This window comes from Canis aureus, chromosome 6, assembly GCF_053574225.1.
Source record: "Canis aureus isolate CA01 chromosome 6, VMU_Caureus_v.1.0, whole genome shotgun sequence".
NCBI classification, from domain to species: domain Eukaryota; kingdom Metazoa; phylum Chordata; class Mammalia; order Carnivora; family Canidae; genus Canis; species Canis aureus.
In genome coordinates, this window is record NC_135616.1 from 64,801,066 (window position 1) to 64,821,494 (window position 20,429).

At 35.3% G+C, this 20,429-nt stretch overlaps 1 protein-coding gene across 1 annotated transcript in view; it reads left to right on the forward strand.

The window, feature by feature from the left end:
- SHCBP1L (SHC binding and spindle associated 1 like) overlaps positions 1–18,747 on the forward strand; it is a 42,406-nt gene extending 23,659 nt beyond the window's left edge. The window contains exons 6-10 of the mRNA XM_077901997.1: positions 9,419–9,524; positions 14,952–15,105; positions 16,512–16,762; positions 17,626–17,748; positions 18,373–18,747. Coding sequence (XP_077758123.1) covers positions 9,419–9,524; positions 14,952–15,105; positions 16,512–16,762; positions 17,626–17,748; positions 18,373–18,624 — 886 coding nt within the window. The 3' untranslated portion in view covers positions 18,625–18,747. The remainder of the gene's footprint in view (positions 1–9,418; positions 9,525–14,951; positions 15,106–16,511; positions 16,763–17,625; positions 17,749–18,372) is intronic.
- The last annotated feature ends 1,682 nt before the right edge of the window (positions 18,748–20,429 follow it).

Here is a 20,429-nt window from a genome sequence, read left to right on the forward strand (position 1 = left end):
ATGATAGTGTTATTTGAAGGTGAACTAAGATTAACTTAAAATGTATATTGCAAGACTCTAGCCACTAAGCATGTGCCATGCAACTGATTTTCTGGGACAGAATGGTACCCACCCAGCTGCAAGTCTCTCCTCTGGGGGAGGGAAGCAGTCCTTGCCTTGCCAGGTACTTTATTTATTTTTTTATTTTTTTAAGATTTTATTTATTTATTCATAGAGATGCAGAGAGAGAGAGAGGCGCAAAGACACAGGCAGAGGGAGAAGCAGGCTCCATGCCGGGATGTGAGACTCCATCCCGGGTCTCCAGGATCACACCCTGGGCTGAAGGTGGCGCTAAACCACTGGGCATGCAAGCTGCCTGGAAACAAGGCCTTTGAATGACACTCTGGACCAGAGGAACTTCATAGGCATATTTAGAGCATTTTTTCATCCTAACCCATCAGAATATACATTATCTTTTAATGCACATGGAACATTCTCCAGAATAGATAACATACTGGGTCACAAATCAGGACTCAACAAGTTCAAAAGGATTGAGATCATACCATGCATATTTTCAGACCACAGTGCTATGAAACTTGAAGTCAACCATAAGAAGAAATTTGAAAAGACCACAAATACATGGAGGTTAAAGAACAGCCTACTAAAGAATGAATGGGTTTCTCCTGAAATTAAAGAAGAAATAAAAAAAATACATGGAAGCAAATGAAAATGAAAATATGACAGTCAAAAACCTTCTGGAGGCAGTAATGGCGATCATAATAAGGAAGTATATAGCAATATAGGACTTCCTCAAGAAGCAAGAAAAGTTTGAAATACACAACCTAACCTTATACATAAAGGAGATGGAAAAAGAACAGCAAATAAAGTCTAAAACCAGCAGAAGGAAATAGTTAAGATTAGAGCAGAAATAAATGATACAGAAACTGAAAAAATAGTAGAGCAAATCAATGAAACCAGGATCTGGTTCTGTGAAAGAATTAACAAAATTGATAAACCCCTAAGTATACTTATCAAAAAGAAAAGAGAAAGGACTCAATAAAATTAGGAATGGAAGAGGAGAGATCACAACCAACACCACAGAAATAAAATTAGAATATTATGAGCAATTATATGCCAAGAAATTGGGCAATCTGGAAGAAATGGGTATATTCCTAGAAGCACATAAAGTACCAAAACTTAAACAGGAAGAAATAGAATATTTGAACAGACCTATAACCAGCAAAGAAATTGAATTATTAATTAAAAAATCTCCCAAAAAACAGGAGTTCAGGGCCAGATGGCTTTCCAGGGGAATTTTACCAAACATTAAAGAAGGACTAATACCTATTCTCCTGAAGCTGTTCCAAAAAATAGAAATGGAAGGAAAACTTCCAAACTCATTCTATGAGGCCAGCATTATCTTGATCCCAAAACAAGACAAAAGACCCCACTAAAAAGGAGTATTATAGACCAATATTCCTGATGAACATGGATGCAAAAATTCTCAACAAGATATTAGCTAATTGAATCTAACAGTAAAAAGGATTATTTACCATGATCAAGTGGGGTTTATTCCTGGGCTGCAGGGGTGGTTCAATGTCCACAAATCAATGTGATACATATACCACATTAATAAAAGAAAGGCGAAGAGCCATATGATCCTCTGAATAGAAGCAGAAAAAGCATTTGACAAAACATAACATCCTTTCATGATAAAAACCCTAAGGAAAGTAGAGATAGAAGGAACATACCTCAATATTATAAGCCCTATATGAAAGACCCACAGTTAATATCCTCTGAGAGTTTTCCGCCTAAAGTCAGGAATACAGGGATTTTCACTCTTACCACTGTTTTTCAACACAGTACTAGAAGTCCTAGCCTCAGCAATCAAGACAACAACAACAACAACAAAAAAAATGCATCCAAGTTAGCAAGGAAGAGGTAAAATTTTCACTATTTTCAGATGACATTATACTCTATATAGAAAACCCCAAAGACTCCACCAAAAAACTGATACATTAATTCAGCAAGTTGCAGGATATAAAATCAATGTACCAAAATCTGTTGCTGTTCTATATACCAATAATGAAGCAGAAGAAAGAGAAATCAAGGAATTAATCCCATTTACAATTGCACCTAAAACCCTAAGATACCTAGGGATAAACCTAACCAAAGAGGTGAAATATCTGTACACTTAAAACACTATGGAAGTAATTGAAGAAAACACAAAGAAATGGGAAGACATTCCTTGGTCATGGATTGGAAGAACAAATATTGTTAAAATGTCTATACTATCCAAAGCAATCTACACATTCAATACAATCCCTATTAAAATAATACACAGCATTTTTCACAGAGCTAAAACAAATAATTCTAAAATTTGTATGGAACAACAAAACCCCCAAATATCCAAAGTAATTTTGAAAAGTAAAGGCAAAGTGGGAGGCATCACAATTCTGGACTTATAGCTGTATTAACAAAGCTGTAATCAAGACAGTAGGTACTGGCCCCAAAACAGACACATAGGTAAGGAGGAGGGTAGAGAACCCAGAAGGGGACTCACAACTGTATAGCCAACTAATCTTCGACAGAGCTGGAAAGAATATCCAGTGGAAAAAAGCCTCTTCAACAAATGATGTTGTGAAAACTGGGCAGTGACATGTAGAAGAATATAACTGGACCACTTTCTTACACTATACACAAAAATAAATTTAAAATGGATGGAAAGGGCAGCCTGGGTGGCTCAGCGGTTTAGCGCTGCCTTCGGCCCAGGGCATGATCCTGGAGACCCTAGATCGAGTACCGCATCAGGCTCCCTGCGTGGAGCCTGCTTCTCCCTCTGACTGTGTCTCTGCCTCTCTCTCTCTCTCTCAAATAAATAAATAAAATATTTTTTAAAAATAAAATGGATGGAAGACTTAAATATAAAAGATAAGAAACCATCAAAATTCTAGAGCAGAAAATAGGCAGCAACCTCTTTGACCTTGGCTGCAGCAACTTCTTACTAGACAGGTTTCCTGCCTGTGCCAAGGGAAACAAAAGCAAAAGTGATTAGGACCTCATCAAGATAAAAAGCTTCTGCATAGTGAAGGAAACAATCAACAAAACTAAAAGGCAACTGACAGAAGGGAGAAGATATTTGCAAAGGACATATTGAATAAAGGGCTAGTATGCAAAATGTATAAAGAATTTATCAAACTCAGGGCACCTGGATGGCTCAGTCAGTTGAACATCCAACTCTTAGTTTTGCCTCAGGTCATGATCTTATGAGTCATGGGATCAAGCTGCAGATCAGGCTCCATGCTCGGTGGGGAGTCGGCTTGAGGATTGTCTCAGTCTCCCTCTCTCCCTTCTCAGATAAATAAATCTTAAACACACACACATACACACACACACACATCAAATTCAATACCCAAGGAACAATTCAGTTAGGAAATGGGCAGAAGACATGAATAGACACTTTTCCAAAAAAGACATCCAGATGCCAACAGACATGAAAAGATTCTCAGTCACTCTCATCAGGGAAATACAAATCGAGACAACAATGAGAAACCACTGCACACCTGTCAGAATGGCTAAAATTAACTCAGGAAACAACAGGTGTTGGCAAAGATACGGAGAAAGGGGAACTCTTGCATTATTGGTGGGAATGCAAACTGGTGCAGCCACAATGAAGAAGAGTTTGGACATTCCTCAAAAAGCTAAAAACAGAACTACCCAAGACCTAGCAATTGCACTACTAGGTATTTATCCAAAGGATATGAAAATGCTGATTCTAAGGGGCACATGTACCCCAATATTTATAGCAGCACTATAAAGAAGAGCCAAATTATGGAAAGGGCCCAAATGTCCATTGACTAATGAATGGATAAAGAAGATGTGGTGTGTACACACACACACACACACGAATATTACTTGGCAATTAAAAAGAACAAAATCTTGCCATTTGCAAGGACATGGATGAAGCTAGAGAGTATAGTGCTAAGTGAAATAAGAGAGACAAATATCATTTCCCCCATATGTGGAATTTAAGAAACAAAACAAATGAACATGGGGAAGAGAAGGAAATATAAAATAAAAACAGAGAGGGAGTTAAATCATAAGAGACTCCTAAATATAAAGAACAAACTAAGAGTTGCTGGAGGGGAAATGGGTGATGGGCATTAAGGAGGGCACTTGGGATAAGTACCGGGTGTTGTATGTGGGTGATGAGTCACTGGATTCTGCTCCTGAAACCAGTGCTGCAGTGTATATTAACTAACTTGAAATTAAACTTTTTTAAAAAAAAGATGTATATTGCAGTCTATAGAGAAAACACTAAAATATTTTTTAAAATAATTGGTGAGAATAGATAAAAGTGGAGCCCAAAATGCTTAACTAAAACTAAAAGAGGTGAAATAAATAAATAAAAATAAATAAATAAAAATAAAAGAGGCAGAAAAGGAGGGAAAAATAATGAACAAGTACAACAAACAGAAAATTAATACAGGTATGGTAGATATTAATTCCACTACATCAGTAATCACTTTAAATGCAAATGGTCTAAATATATAAATCAAAAGATAGAGATTGCCGTACTGGATAAAAAGACAAGATCAACTGTATGCCATGTGTAAGAAATCAACCTTACATATAAAGGCTTGGAAATGTTAAAAGTAAAGGGTCAGAGAAAGATACCACATACTAACACAACCATTAAAAACCTGGATTAACTATGTTAATTTCAGACAAAGTAGGCTTTGGGAAGAACTGGTTAAATTATCAGGAATAAATAAGGCATTGCATAATGATAAAGGAGTCAGTTCTCCAAGAAGACATAGCAGTGCTTAATGCTTAATGTGTATACACCCAACAACAGAACATCAAAATATGTGATGCAAAAACTGATAGAAATGCAAGGACAAATAGGCAAGTCCACCATTATAGTTGGGATATTTTAACATCCCTTTTTCAATAATTGATATATCAAGCAATAATAAAGGATAGAAGCATATTCCTCAAATTGATAAAGAACATCTACGAAAAACCTACAGCTGACCTAATACTTAATGGTAATTATGAAACTAGATGCTTTCCCTCTAATATAACAAGGCAAGGATATCTTCTCTTATTACTCCTATTTAATATCACGCTGGAAGTCCTAGATAGTGCAATAGGACAACAAATGGAAATAAAAGATATATAGAGTGGGAAGGAAGAAATAAAACTCTTTGCAGCTGACATAATTTTCTACATAGAAAATCTCAAAGAATCATCATCGTCAACAACAACAATAAAACCCTGGAACTAATAAATGTGAATAGCAAGGTTAATATCCAAAAATCACTTGATTTTTTATATGCCAGCCACAGTTTGAAATTTTAAAAATGTAGTTTATAATAGAACCAAAAAAAAGAAATATTTAGGTATAAATCTAACCTAAAATATGTATAGGATCTATATGAGGAACACTATAAAACTATGACAGAAAAAAATGTAAATAAATGGAGAGATATTCTCTGTTCATGGATTGGAAGTCAATATTTTCAAGATATCAGTTCCTCCCAACTTGAGGTTCACATTCAATGCAATTCTAATGAAAATCCTAGCAAGCTATTTTGTAGGTATTGGCTATTTTTAAAATTCATATGGAAAGGCAAAACGCCTACAATAGCTAACATAGTACTGAAGAAGAATAAAGTGAGAGTACTCACATTAACCAATTTTAAGAATTATAAAACTATAGTGATCAAGAAAGCATGGTATTGGTGAATAGACACAAAGATCAATGGGACAGAATAAAAGTCCTTGAATAGATCTACACAAATATAGTTGACTGGACTTTGGCAAAGGAGCAAAGAAAATTCAGTGGAAAAAGTATTATTTTTAAGAAATGGTGCTACAGAGTAATTGAACATTCATATGCAAAAAGATGAACCGTGAAAGAAAAAAATGAGAAATTGGGCTTTGTTAAAAATAAAAACTTATGTTCTGTGAAAGACACTGTTAAGGGACGCCTGGGTGGCTCAGTGGTTGAGCATCTGCCTTTGGCTCAGGGTATGATCCCAGGGTCCTGGGATGAGGTCTCACATCAGGCTCCCTACAGGGATCCTGCTTCTCCCTCTGCTTGTGTCTGCCTCTCTCTCTGTGTGTCTCATGAGTAAATAATAAAATCTTAAAAAAAAAGGAAAGAAAGAAAGAAAGAAAGAAAGAAAGAAAGAAAGAAAGAAAGAAAGAAAGAAAGAAAGACACTGTTAAGAGAATTAAAGACAAGCCAAAAATTTGAGGAAAATTTTTGTAAAACACATATCTCATAAAAGACTTGTATGTAAGAGATGCAAAGATTTCTTAAAATCATTCTGAGTAACAGCCCAGTTAAAAATGGACAAACACTTCTTTTTAAGATTTTTTTTTTTAATTTACTCATGAGAGGCACAGAGAGAGAGAGAGAGGCAAAGACACAGGAAGAGGGAGAAGCAGGCCCCATGTAGGGAGCTGGATGTGGGACTCTATCCCGGGTCTCCAGGATCAGGCCCTGGGCTGAAGGTGGCACTAAACCGCTGAGCCACCGAGGCTGCCCCAAAATGGATAAACATTCTGAACAAACATCTCACCAGAGAAGATATACAGATGGTTAAAAAGTCTATAAAAAGATGCTCAACATCACTGTCATTAGGTAATTGCAAATTGAAGGAATGAGATATCATTACTTATCTATTAGAATGGTTAAAATCCAAAAACAAAACAAAAGCAGAAATAAACAAACAACCCCCCCCCCCCCCCGACAATACCAATTGTTGGCAGGGGTGTGGAAAAACAAGAACTTTCATTTATTCTTGATTGGAATGCAAACCAGTGCAGCTTCTTTGGAAGATAGTTTGGCGGTTTCTCAAAAGCTAAATGTAGTCTGAGCATATGAATCAGTAGTAGTGCTCCTAGTTGGCATTTACTCACCTAAGTTGAAAATTTACATCCACATAAAAACCTACACAGAAATAAAAAAAAGAGGGCAGCCCGGGTGGCTCAGCGGTTTAGCGCCGCCTGCAGCCCAGGGCGTGATCCTGGAGATCCCGGGTCCATTCCCGTGGCAGGCTCCCTGCATGGAGCCTGCTTCTCCCTCTGCCTGTGTCTCTGCCTCTGTGTGTGTGTGTGTGTGTGTGTGTGTGTGTGTGTGTGTGTGTGTCTCATGAATAAATAAATAAAATTAAAAAATATATATTACTAAGGAATATTCCAAGCAATTATATGCCAGAAAATTAGATCACCAGATCAAATGGACAAAATTCCTGAAAAGAAACTGACTGAAGCCAAAACAGAAAACCTGAGTGAACCTATAGCAAGTAAGGGGATTGAATTAGCAAATTAAAAACTATCCACAAAGAAAAGCCAGAGACCAGATGTCTTCACTGAATTCTACCAAACATTTAAAGGATTAACATCATTTCTTTAACTTCAAAAAAATCAAAGGAAATGCTTACCCAATTCATTCAGTAAGGCCACTATCGTTACCCTCATACTGAAACCACAAAGACATCACAAGAAAAGAAAACTACAGAATAATGTCCCTTATGAATATAGATGCAAAAATTTTCAATTATATACTACAAACCTGAGTCTAGCAGCATATTAAAAGGATCAGACACTATGACTAAGTGGGATTTATCCCAGGGTTGTAAGGTTGGTTTAATGAAAATGAGTCAATATAATACACCATATTAATAAATAAAAGACAAAAGCCACACCTCAATAGACAGAAAAAGAATTTGGCAAAATTCAATGCTTTCATGATAAAAATTTTCAAAACTGTTGGAATAGAAGGTATATTTCTCAGCCTGTTTAAAGCCATCTATGGAAAACCTTTAACTAAATCCTACTTAGTGAAGGAAAGGGTGTTTCCCCGCTAAGATCAGGAAGAGGATAAAGATGTCCATTGTTACCACTTCTACTCAAATTGTACTAGAGGTTCCAGCTGGAGCAACAGGTAAGTAAAAGAAAAGCCATCTGGAGGGAAAAGAAGAAGTAATAAAATTGTCTCTGTTTGCAGAGGAGAGGATTTTGTTGTATACAGAAAATTCAGTAAAGGAATACTGCTCAGCAATATAAACAAAATGCTGATACACAAAATACCATGATGGATCTCAAAATAGACTGAATTAAAAAAGCTAGACACAAAAGAGTACCTCATATTATTTCACTTTAAAGTTTCATTTTAAAAATCCAAGAAAGGGAAATCTATGACAAAAAGATCAGTGGTTGCATGGGAATAGTTTTGGAGGACTGACTGCAAAGATGCATGAAGGAACCTATCAATGTGATGGGAATGTTCTATATCTTGATCATTGTGATTGAGTAAAATGGGTATACACATTTGTAAAACCTTCTGGAATGGTTTACTTAAAATGAATGTTATGTAAATTATACCTTAATAAATTTGATTTAAAAAAACACTGATATATACTTTTGATTTTAAAACTAGGATTGCTTGATAAACTGTATTTCCTGAATTTAGGATGCTGTACTCTTTGAGCAGCTACTGATAAAGTATATGGTGAAGAAATGTGTGAGTAGTTCTCTTTCTCAAGATCATAACCACTTGCTTAAATAGGTATAAAAAATGCTGAATGGGTTTACTTTTGAAATGTTCAGTGGAACTTTTGAAGCTGAAAAACATTGGTATTAAAGCTGCATCCCATTAGCATCAAGAAATAAAGTGCTACAGAGAACCCAAATGACACCTAAGGAGATTATTAGTAAAGCTACATCAGTTGGTAAAGGAATCCCTTTCAGCTGATAATAATGATAAAAATTATACTCAAACTTTCTTTCTTTTGTTGACACATGATTAAGAGATAGGAAACAGGGATTGTAAGGAAGAGCAGAAAGAACAGAAAGAGTGGAATTAATTAGAAGTTCTCAACAGCAAACAATAATAATAAAAAAAAACACAAGTCAGAGAGAAGCTAGAATTGTTCTGTTGGGAGGCCACAGCCAACATATCTATGGATACCGTATCCTTTGAAACAAAACACTATTAGTTGAACACAGTATCTAAAATTGGGCATGTCCCTAAACATTTTTATGCCTCAGTATCATAGGCATAACCCACCTTTGCTTTGTTGTGAGTTCACAATGCAATGGACTATAAAAGCACAATTAAGAAAATTTCCTACTGTATTTGAACAGTTGATGTGACAGGTATTGGTTGTAATGGTTATGTATATAGATTTTCAGGTACAAACAATGAAAATGAAAATATTTTAGAGTTTAAGGATTTAAACACGTAGTCATCTAAAAGATTTTAATCATTTCATTGCTCTCAAGTTGCTCATTGCTCTCAAAGAGCTTAAAATTAGTGAAACCTACTTCTCAAAGATGTTTGGTGCCAAGTTTTATTTTCTAAGTAAGTATAGTTTGCGTCTTTTTCAGTTACCTTAATCGTAATCAATGTTTTCAACTCTAGAGTTCATGGACCTTTCTTTCCAAGAATTCTGAGGCGCAGGAAGGGAAAAAGAGACTTTGGAAAGACTATAACACATATTGTGGCAAAAGTCATGACTACTGACATGGTAAGAAATACACTTTATCTCTATTTGTTCATTTAAGTTGCAGTTGTTTATAATAAAAAAGGAAGCTCTTTGAGGGCAGGGTTCTTGTCTGATATTAATGTCTTATTTCTCCTATTACATCCACTTCAGTGATTAACATAGAATAGATACTAAATAAATAAATGTCAACAACTATTTATTGAGTACAAACCTTGTTGCTAGGTACTATGCTAGTAGTATGGGAAGGATAGGAGACAAATATGAGAAAGACTGCATTTGAGGGAGATATAATTTTGAACCAGATCCACAGTCTTGCTGCTTCATAGATTTGAGAAGTTTGAATTATGGTGGAGATATGGACATGGAAATAGGCAGTTACAACACAGAATGATAAAAGTATGACAGGAATATGTACATAATGCACACAGGACAGGTATATAAGTCAGAATGAGGAATTATGGTAATGCTAGCAGGAAGAAATAACTCAGCAGAAACCTGAAAGATGAGAACATAAACCAGCCCAAGAGGGAAAAATGTTTTAAGTCAAAAAGTAAATATTTCCATCTCACTTGATGGCTCATTAGTATTTCACAGCTGTCTCCTTGAAACATTCTTTTCTGTTGTCTTCTATTACTGTACTTTTCCTGATTTTCATTCTCTGTAATTTTTTTTCTCCTTCTGTCTTCTAAATGCTTGGTACTTTTTTTCTTTACACTATATTGCCCTTAAGTGATTGATCTGATCTGATCTCTTCCCATTACTTGATTATATATACTGATAATCTAAAATGTGTATCCACAGGCCAGATTTTTGTTCTTTTTTTTAAAGATTTTATTTATTTGAGAGAGAGAGAGAGAGAGCATGAGCGGGTGGTGGGATGGAGGTGGGGCGGAGGGAGAGGGGTAGGGAGAAGCAGACTCCCCGCTGAGCAGGGATTCCCTAGACAGGGCTCCATCCCAGGACCTTGGGATCATGACCTGAGCTGAAGGGAGATGCTTAACTGAGCCACCAAGGCGCACCTAGATTTTTGTTCTTAGCCCCAAACTTTCATGTCCCGCTGCCTATTGGTCATCACCACTTAATTATCTCACAAGTACATCCTCTTCATGCTAGTAGTGTATTACATTCTTTTTTGTTGTTGTTGTTAAGGTACCCCTGAATTCCTAGAATAAATCCCACTTGATCAGAGTATGTAACTATTTTAGTATGCTGTTGAGTTTGTTTGCTAGAATTTGTATTGTTCAATACCTCTATTTCTTTATTGAGCTACTGTCTAGATGTTCTAGTTATTACCGAAAGAGGAGTGCAGAAATCTCCAACTAATTGCTGTTGAATTGTTTCTCCCTTTAATTCTGTTTGCTTCATATATGTTGAGGCCTCATTGTTTGGTGCATTTATGTTTGTTATATATTTTTGATAAATTTTTTTGTCAATAAATAATGTCCCTTTTAGTCTCTGGTAACAGTTGTTAAGTTAAAATAAGTTAAAATAAGTCTGTTTTGCTTAATATTAGTAAAGTCACCATAGTTTTGTTGTTGTTGTTGTTTATTGTTTGTATGGAATATATTTTTCTATTCTGTCAGTACTAACCTGTTTGCATCTTGGGTTCCAAAGTAGATTCCCTTTTAGAAATCATATAGTTGGATCATATTTCTTTATCCGTTCTATCACTCTCTGTCTTTTAATGATAATCCATTTACATTTGAAGTGACTACTGATATGGAAGATATAATACTGATATAAATACTATGCTCTTATATAGCTTCATTTCCCCCACTGCTATTGTCATAAATTACATCTTTATACATCATCTGTTCATTAACATGTATTTATGTTTATTATTTAATGCATTGCTTTTTTAAATCACTAGGAGGGACACCTGGGTGGCTCAGTGGTTGAGCATCTACCTTTGGCCCAGGGTGTGATCCTGAATTGTGCTGCTTTGCCTACTTATGTTCTCTCTGTCAAATAAATAAAATCTATTTTTAAAAAAATGCTGATTCTGTCATTTTTTCCAACTTACTATTTGCTTCAGTGGAAGAACCAATTTTTGGAGCTCTTTACTCCACCATTTTCCATGACATCACCTCTCTTTTGTATCATTCTCTCTTCTATTTCCTTCTTAAATGCATTGAGATGTATTCAGTTGTTTTAAATAACAAAACAATGTATCCTAAATACCATACCTCTATCTCTTCTTTTGCACAGCAAAACCTCTTGAGATATTTATCTGTACTTGTCTCTTATTTCTTCCCATTCATACCTCTACTCACAGTGATCTTATTTCTGCCTCCAGAATACCAGTGAAAATGCTCTTGTAGCCAATGTGGGATCAAACTATGGCTAAATGCAGCAAGCACAACACAAGGATTACCACCATCTCCTTTAATCTTTCAGCATCTGACATTATCAACTACTTCTTCCTTTCATGACATCTTGGTCTCCTGATTTTCTCACTACCTCTCTGGTTACTCCTCAGCTTTGAGTTTGTGGGTTTTTTTTTTTTTTTAAGATTTTATTTATTCACTCATGAGAGACACACAGAGAGAGTGAGAGAGGCAGAGACACAGGCAGAGGGAGAAGCAGGCTCCATGCAGGGAGCCCAATGTGGGACTCGATCCCAGATCTCCAGGACCACACTCTGGGCTGAAGGTGGCGCTAAACCACTGACTCATCCAGGGATCCCTGAGATATTCTTTTATTTCTATTCTATACGTGTTCTTCAGCTTTTTCTCCTAGAGTGCTATCTTTCCTTTTTTATATAATCTTATAGCTAATCTTATCCATTCCTATTTTATATGTAAACAACTCCAAGATCTTTATGCCTCGTCAAACCTCAGTCCCATATTCTAAGATTGTATTTATTTGACAGTGAGAGCAAGTGAGCACAAGCTGGGGGAATGGCAGAGGGAGAGTTCCGAAAAGCAGGCTCCTTACTGAGCAGGAAGACCAACATGGGGCTGATTCTAGGACCCTGGGATGAGCCAAAGGCAGATGCTTAACCAACTGAACCACCCAGGCACCCTCAGTCCTATATTCTAGACTCTAATGTGCAGTCTACTAGATACTTTTACATAGAGACTCCACCAGTATTTTAAAATAAATGGCACCAAAACTAAACTCATGCTCCCCATCAAACTCCTCTATTGGGTTTCCTATTCTCATGAATAAGAAAAATGAGATGGATTCTAGAGTTCTTCCAAATTATTTATTTACAGAGGGTAATTCTGGTAACCTCCGCCACCAAAGTGTTTAGAATACACACATGAATGAATATAGGGGTTTGCTGATTTAATAAGGATTGAGTTTCAAATATATCTGGGAAAAAATGTTCATTCTTGGTTATAAAGGGAATTTAAATGAGGCAGTGAGGATTTTTGCCTATTAAGGTGGTAAACATTTTAAAAATTTATTATTTTTTAATAATAAATTTATATTTTATTGGTGTTCAATTTGTCAACATACAGAATAATACCCAGTGCTCATCCCGTCAAGTGCCCACCTCAGTGCCCGCCACCCAGTCACCCCCACCCCCCGCCCTCCTCCCCTTCCATCACCCCCTAGTTCGTTTCCCAGAGTTAGTAGTCTTCTATGTTCTGTCTCCCTTTCTGATATTTCCCACTTATTTTTTCTCTTTTCCCCTTTATTCCCTTTCACTATTATTTATATTCCCCAAATGAATGAGACCATATAATGTTTGTCCTTCTCCAATTGACTTACTTCACTCAGCATAATACCCTCCAGTTCCATCCATGTCGAAGCAAATTGTGGGTATTTGTCATTTCTAATGGCTGAGTAATATTCCATTGTATACATAAACCACATCTTCTTTATCCATTCATCTTTCGATGGACACCAAAAGATACCCCACACTGATGAGTTTGCAGCAAAATGAGTTCTCAAGCCCAATTTTAATTGGTTAAAATTTTCTGGAGGGCAACTTAGCAATATGTATCCAAGAAACTTAGTCTTTTATACTTTTGACACAGTAATTCCCCATCTAGTAATTTATCCTAAAGAAATAACTAGATATATGCATAAGGATTTATTTGGTGTAGTATTTTCATATTGAAAAACTGTAAAGCATCTAAAGAGTAACGCAATCAATTATATTATGATATGTCCATATAATACATTTTATGTAATCATTAAAAATTAGGCTTTGAAAAATATTTAAAGACATGGGAAAATATGATGTAATGAAGAGTCAGGGTTCAGGGGTACCTCATGGTGCAGTTGATTAAGCATCTGACTTGGTTTCAGCTTAGGTCATGATCTCAGGGTTGTGAGATCTAGCCCCACATTGGGCTCTGCACTCGGTACGGCGTCTACTTAAGATTCTCTCTCCCTCCCTCTAAAATAAACTTTTTTTTTTTTTAAAGTCAGGATTCAAAGGCATGTTCATGTATGGTATGATATGTTGGTATTACAACGAAGATATGCATGGGAAAAAGACTAAAAGGAAATATCTATATAAATACATATTTAGGTCCAGATTTCCACTTTTGTTATCTTTTCATTTTTTTGTTTTTCTTATAACCATTTTTATAAGAAAAAGGATATATGAATGATAATGCCATTTGTATTTGAACAAAATAGTAGATATTTTCTCAGGATATATTTTTAGTTTTCAAATTTAATTTGAAAGTTCCTCACTCTTCCTAATAAAGAAGTTCTTCTCCCCCCCACCCTTTTTAAAGATTTTATTTATTTATTTATTCATGAGAGACAGAGAGAGAGAGAGAGAGGCAGAGACATACCCAGGCAGAGGGAGAAGCAGGCTCTCCACAAGGAGCCCGATGTGGGACTCCATCCCAGATCTTGGTATCACACCCTGAGCCAAAGGCAGGAGCTCAACCACTGAGCCACCCAGGCATCCCTCTCTCTTCTTTTCTATTCTCAGTGCAGACTCTTGGTATCTTTTTAGTTATACAATATTTAATATATAAAGTTGTATTGATTTACTAAAATTATAGGATTAGCTCGAGTTAAAGAAAATAAAGTAGTAGACTGGAAAGAGACCTGGTGTCATAAAGATCTGGATCTAAAAATTTGCTTAAGCACTCACCAATTCTATGTCCTTGGGCAAATCATTTCATCTCACTGAGTTTCAGTGTCCTTCACCTGATAAAGAACTATTGTGAGGCTTGGGAGGTAATATGCTAAGTTCAAATTCTGCCTTCTGGCACACAGTCTTTAAAATTAAAAATTTTTAGTGTCTGTAAAATTATTAGTGATTGTAAAGAAAATCCCATATCACCATTTCTTTAGTTGATGGACTGAAGATATTTGGAACATTTAATGAACACAAATACATGCAGTATTTACAGTGTATTACAGTGTAATACACAAGGTAATTCTTTGAGAAAAGCACATTACTGATAACTGATTAAAATGACCTGTTTCAGTTTAATTCATTGTTAAAAATGTACTATTTCTTCTTTTCAGGTAAAGGACTTATCTTCAGACACACTTCTCCAACAGCATGATGATTTAGATTTGGCTTTGGATAGTTGTTATAGTGGAGATACAGTAGTTATTTTTCCAGGAGAATATCAAGCTGTAAATCTTGCTTTACTGACTGATGACATCATTATAAAGGGTTAGCAGGGCATTCTTTGCAATCTTTTTATAGCAATGTATACGGGAAAAAATGTGCATTAGAAACATGATTTACCTAACACAAAAATCCCTACGTACCTTTTATTTTTTTTATTTTTTTTCCTACATACCTTTTTTTTTTTTTTTTTTTTTTAATTTTTATTTATTCATGATAGGCACACAGTGAGAGAGAGAGGCAGAGACACAGGCAGAGGGAGAAGCAGGCTCCATGCACCGGCAGCCTGACGTGGGATTCGATCCCGGATCTCCAGGATCGTGCCCTGGGCCAAAGGCAGGCGCCAAACCGCTGCGCCACCCAGGGATCCCTCCTACATACCTTTTAAATTAAGATTTTCTCACCTGTTCATGAATACTATCTGTACAGGTGACCTTATTTGGACATAATGTACCAGAGTGAATCAATGAGATTACTACTTCCCCATGATAATGTAGCAGTATAAGCAGATTCTAAAAAGATCAAAACCAGAAAAAAAAAAAGCAAAAACCCTATTGGTAACATTTTTAATTTGCTCCATCTATATTTTTATCCAAACTACTTTTTCTATCTCTATTGCACTTATCACTGTAGTAAGAAAACCCAAATGTAAGGCTATATTAAAATGTATTCAAACATTTTCTCAGGTCAATTCACACGCAAATTTGCTAAAATAGAAGAGTTTACTAAATTTCTTTTAGGTTCTGAACCTCTTTAGTAATTTTAATCCTGCCTTTTGACATTGCAGTTAGGATATTCCCACTGTCAGGCCAAAAGAAAAGAACCAGGTAACTTAGGCTTTTTTGCCCATCAATTCAAAAATTGAGCAAAAATTCACTATATCTTGATAACTAACCAGTAGTATTTGCTGAACTGCATAGGTAATAAGGACTATCCTTGTCATTTTCAAATTTCATAGCTTTCTGGAAGATTCAATCCTTATTTTTAGGTTGATTTTATATTTAGATGATTGCTTTGGCTACTCTAGATCAAAATTGTGGATATTATTAATCTTGTAACCTCTAATTCACAAGTCTCTGACAATCTTTTTTGTTATGGTAATTTACTATGATTTTGAAATCAGGTTATGGTTAAAACAATTTTTATATCTTAGACATTTTGTAAATGACTGCTGATTATGTAATAGGAAATTGAGAAAAATATATTATGGAATGAGTATGTTGAATAAATACATAGGTACATTTGTATTGACAATAAGCCCAGATTCTTCCATCATGGCATCAAAATATGGACAAAAGATTAAAGTATCTAATTAGTTAACAAGTAGATAATTACATATATTACTTATTAAAAATATGTGAAAAGGACAATTAGTAATAGCAAGTACTATTGCATGACTGAAGGACTTTAAACTTTGGGATTACTGATTTGTTTTTGTCTCTGTGAATCAGGAGTTGGAAAGAGAGAGGAAATTATGATTACTTCTGAACCGTCTCATGACAGTTTTGTGGTGTCTAAAGCTGATAATGTGAAGCTAATGCATCTATCTTTGATACAACAAGGGACAGTTGATGGTATTGTGGTAGTGGAGTCTGGTCACATGACTCTCGAAAACTGTATATTAAAATGTGAAGGAACAGGAGTGTGTGTTCTTACAGGGGCTGCTTTGACAATTACAGACAGTGAAATAACTGGTGCCCAGGTATTTCATTTTATAAAAACAGCTTTACACGATAGTAGATAACTATGAGTGATCTTAATGTGCAAAGGACAACAATTACTTTATCTTTGTATGGAGTTACAATCAAGCTTAGAATCTGGTAAAGGACAAGTACAGAGCATCATAGCACATGTAGGAAAAATGAACTAAGTCCAAAGTAAAGAATCATTAGCTTTAAGTGTGATTTTTTTATAATCTAGGAATTGGCAGCTACAAAACAGATCATGAGTCAGTTAACTTGTTAACAGATTAGTTAAAAATAAAAGAGTTCAAGTCTTCAGATAAGAATCACAGAGCATTAAAAGATTAGAAAATTGAGGGATGCCTGGGTGGCTCTGTGGTCAAGCATTTGCCTTTGGCTCAGATCATGATCCTGGGGTCCTGGGATCAAGTCCCAGTATCAGGCTCCCTGTGGGGAATGGAAAGATTAAAGAATGAAAATAATAGTATCCTTTTATAGAATGAATTTCCACCAAATTGAGGAAGTAGATGTTAGCAGCATTAAGGGATTTAGAATACATATAAATACATTTTTATAACTATTTGAAAGAATTGCTTAAGGAGATTTTTGGCCCCCTTCTGGAGATTTCACTTGGGTGGGAGAGCAACGTGACTCAATGAAACTATGTGACCTAACACTCCTTCTAGGCCCAATGATCTTCTAACACAGATAATACTAGTTTTCAACATTTTTAAACATTATAATAAATCATTACCTAATTATATTTTTGTGTAACTTAGTGTTTTGTGAGTACTAATATAGAATTACAATGTTTGTATCTAAAGAAAATTTTGGAGAGGTACATGTGTGTTTTGAGATTGTTTTATTTGCTTTTAATTTACAGGGTGCTGGTGTTGAACTGTATCCTGGGAGCATAGCTGTTTTAGAAAGGAATGAAATTCATCATTGTAATAACCTCAGAACCAGTGACAATTCAAAAAGCACCTTAGGTGGAGTTAATATGAAGGTATTCTCATATACAGTTGTTATATATACAGTTGTTATAAGAATTAGAATTATCACAAAAATACTAAAGTATTATTTCTAGACAAAGTTTAGTTTAAATGTTATCATTGATTTGGAAAATAGTAAAGATAATTAAAATATGGTTTAAATGATGGCTGCTATAAAACAAGTTTAACCTTCTAATTTAATAGTTTCAACTTAAATTCTTAGTGAATAGTTTTGCTTTTATAAAAATGTTTTCGATTTTTCATTGGGTGGATCTGTATATTATGTTTTGGGAAGTAAGGCAAATAAAAAAATAATGAATATATTAAGAAATATTTGTCTTACTCTCAAAGATTATAAGCTAGCCAGTTAAAATAACCAATTATAATAGCAATAATTTTTAAGTGAAGTGCCTTCCAATTCCTTTCTACTTCTGTAAGTTCTACCTTTCTAGATTCCTCTCTAGACTTAATGTAGTTAATGAAGTTTTTCCCTAGAACTGTAGGTTACATATAATTATTTGAAATTACTTTTGAGATGCAGTTGTTTTAAAGAAATGTGTAAAACCAAGAATTCTAGAGTTCATATCTTATTTTTATAGAAATTATTGAAAAACTAATTTCCTTGAATAATTTAACAGGTTCTTCCAGCACCAAAATTGAAGATGACTAATAATCATATTTACAACAACAATGGCTATGGTGTAAGCATTCTTCAACCAACTGAACAATTTTTTATCGTAGCAGAAGAAGCCCTCAACAAAGGGGCAGCTTCAGGGGATAAAAAAGAGGACAGTATGCTCTCCAGGGTAATGCAGAATCTGAACCTAGAGATGAACAACAATAAGATAGAAGCAAACTTGAAGGGGGATATCAGAATAATCACAAGTTAAAGCATCTGGATTTATGTTATGTTTTATATTTCAGATATTTGTTTAGTAAATAATTCTCATATCCCACAGAAATGGTAGCTTTAATTAAATTCAAACCCTATTAAAACTATTAAGCATTCTAAAGCTTTCATTGGATGATTCATTTTAACTTTTTAATATAAGTTTTGAGATATAATTCACACACTATAAAATTCACCCTTTTAAAGTATATAGTTTAACAGTATTTACTGTTTTTAGTTATATAGACCCCACCATCATCACTATTTAATTTCAAAACAAATGTGGTTTTATTTTTTTTTCAAATGTGGTTTTAAACATTGTTTTTGATACTCAGTCCAGTAAGCAGCATTAGGTGTTCTATGCAGATAATAGGAAAAAATTAAATTTATAGCCAATTCCTGATTCATTCCCGTTTATCTGTGCTAGGAACTGGAATTAGGTAAGAAAGCACTGTAGCACTCACTGTATTTATATAGAATTAGGTTCAACTGTAGGAAACAAGGAAATCCAAAGAGAGGTAAAGAATATAGAAACAGATTTCTTCCTCATATTCAAGAAGGCCAGAGGTAATCAGTATAGGGTTAATAGATGTTCCGTGTTTGTATTTAGTGTAGGTAGCTGTCCATGTTAGAAATTCAAATGTTTTCTATCTTGTTTTACCACTGTAGGGTTTCCCATTCAAAATCACCACATGGGCCAAGAAGATGGCAATTGTTGCTCAAGCCATTATGTTTAAATTCCAGCCAAGCAAAAGGGATAGGACCTTCCTACAAAGTTACATTATTCCAACTTTCATGCCTCCCTCCTGCCATGAGCTAATTACATGGCTTCGCCTAATTGCTAAGAATTTTTTTTTTTGAGTCTTTTAATTGGACTGCTGTGGGTCCTCTAAAATAGGCCGTTTGTTTTCTAAGATAAAACCAATGGTCTTTTTCACAAAGAGAACTCATACTGATTTTAGCACACAAAAGGAAATAAGCACTCAGGCTCACTTATTTTCCTTCCTCAATTTGCCTTTTACTTCATGTGATCTGTAGCTTAGCAACATGTAACTCAGGTAACACAACCTAACATGTCATGTTATCTAAGTTACAGGTCACTCCGTATTGCCATAGAGAATCTGTTGAGGCTGGGTTGAATGGTTGTTTTTCAGTTTCATCAATGGCCTTTTCATGTATTTTTTATACAAGGTCTTGTTAACTGGGTGACATGAGATAATTTTACTTATTGTCATGGAGGCTTTAACAAGAATAGTCTTTCTATAATGAGTTTAATGAACTGTAAGAGGGGGGATTTTCCTTTCCAGTCTTCTCCACCTCCCTGTTTTTGGCTTCAGGAAGAGGCCATAGACAAAGATAGGATCTTTTGAGAGGGAGCAGAAAGAGCAAGAGCTTTGCATGTGCATACTGCTCACTCACAAGTCATTTGCCTTTTTATCTGTTGCCACCGTTGTTTCCAACAGATTTCTCTTTTCCAAGGCCCTCTTCAGAGCAGGTTTTTTTCCCTATTCTCTCGAGAATGAAAAAGCATTTTTTAGATTTTCTAAGAAATTTGATGTTTTCTCCCTCCCTTACCTTCCCATCTCTACTTTCCCCTCCAGTGTACCAAATTATCACAACTTTAAAGGTGTAACACCAATTTATTATCGCACAATTCTGTAGGCTGAAGTTTGACATGGCTTCCACGGGGCTAAAATCAGGCTGTTGACAGGAATTTTCTTTCTGGAGACTTCAGGGGAGTTGTTGTTTTCCTGTGCATTTGGGTGGCTGGCAGGATTGTTTTCTGCAGTTGTAGGATTGAGATGT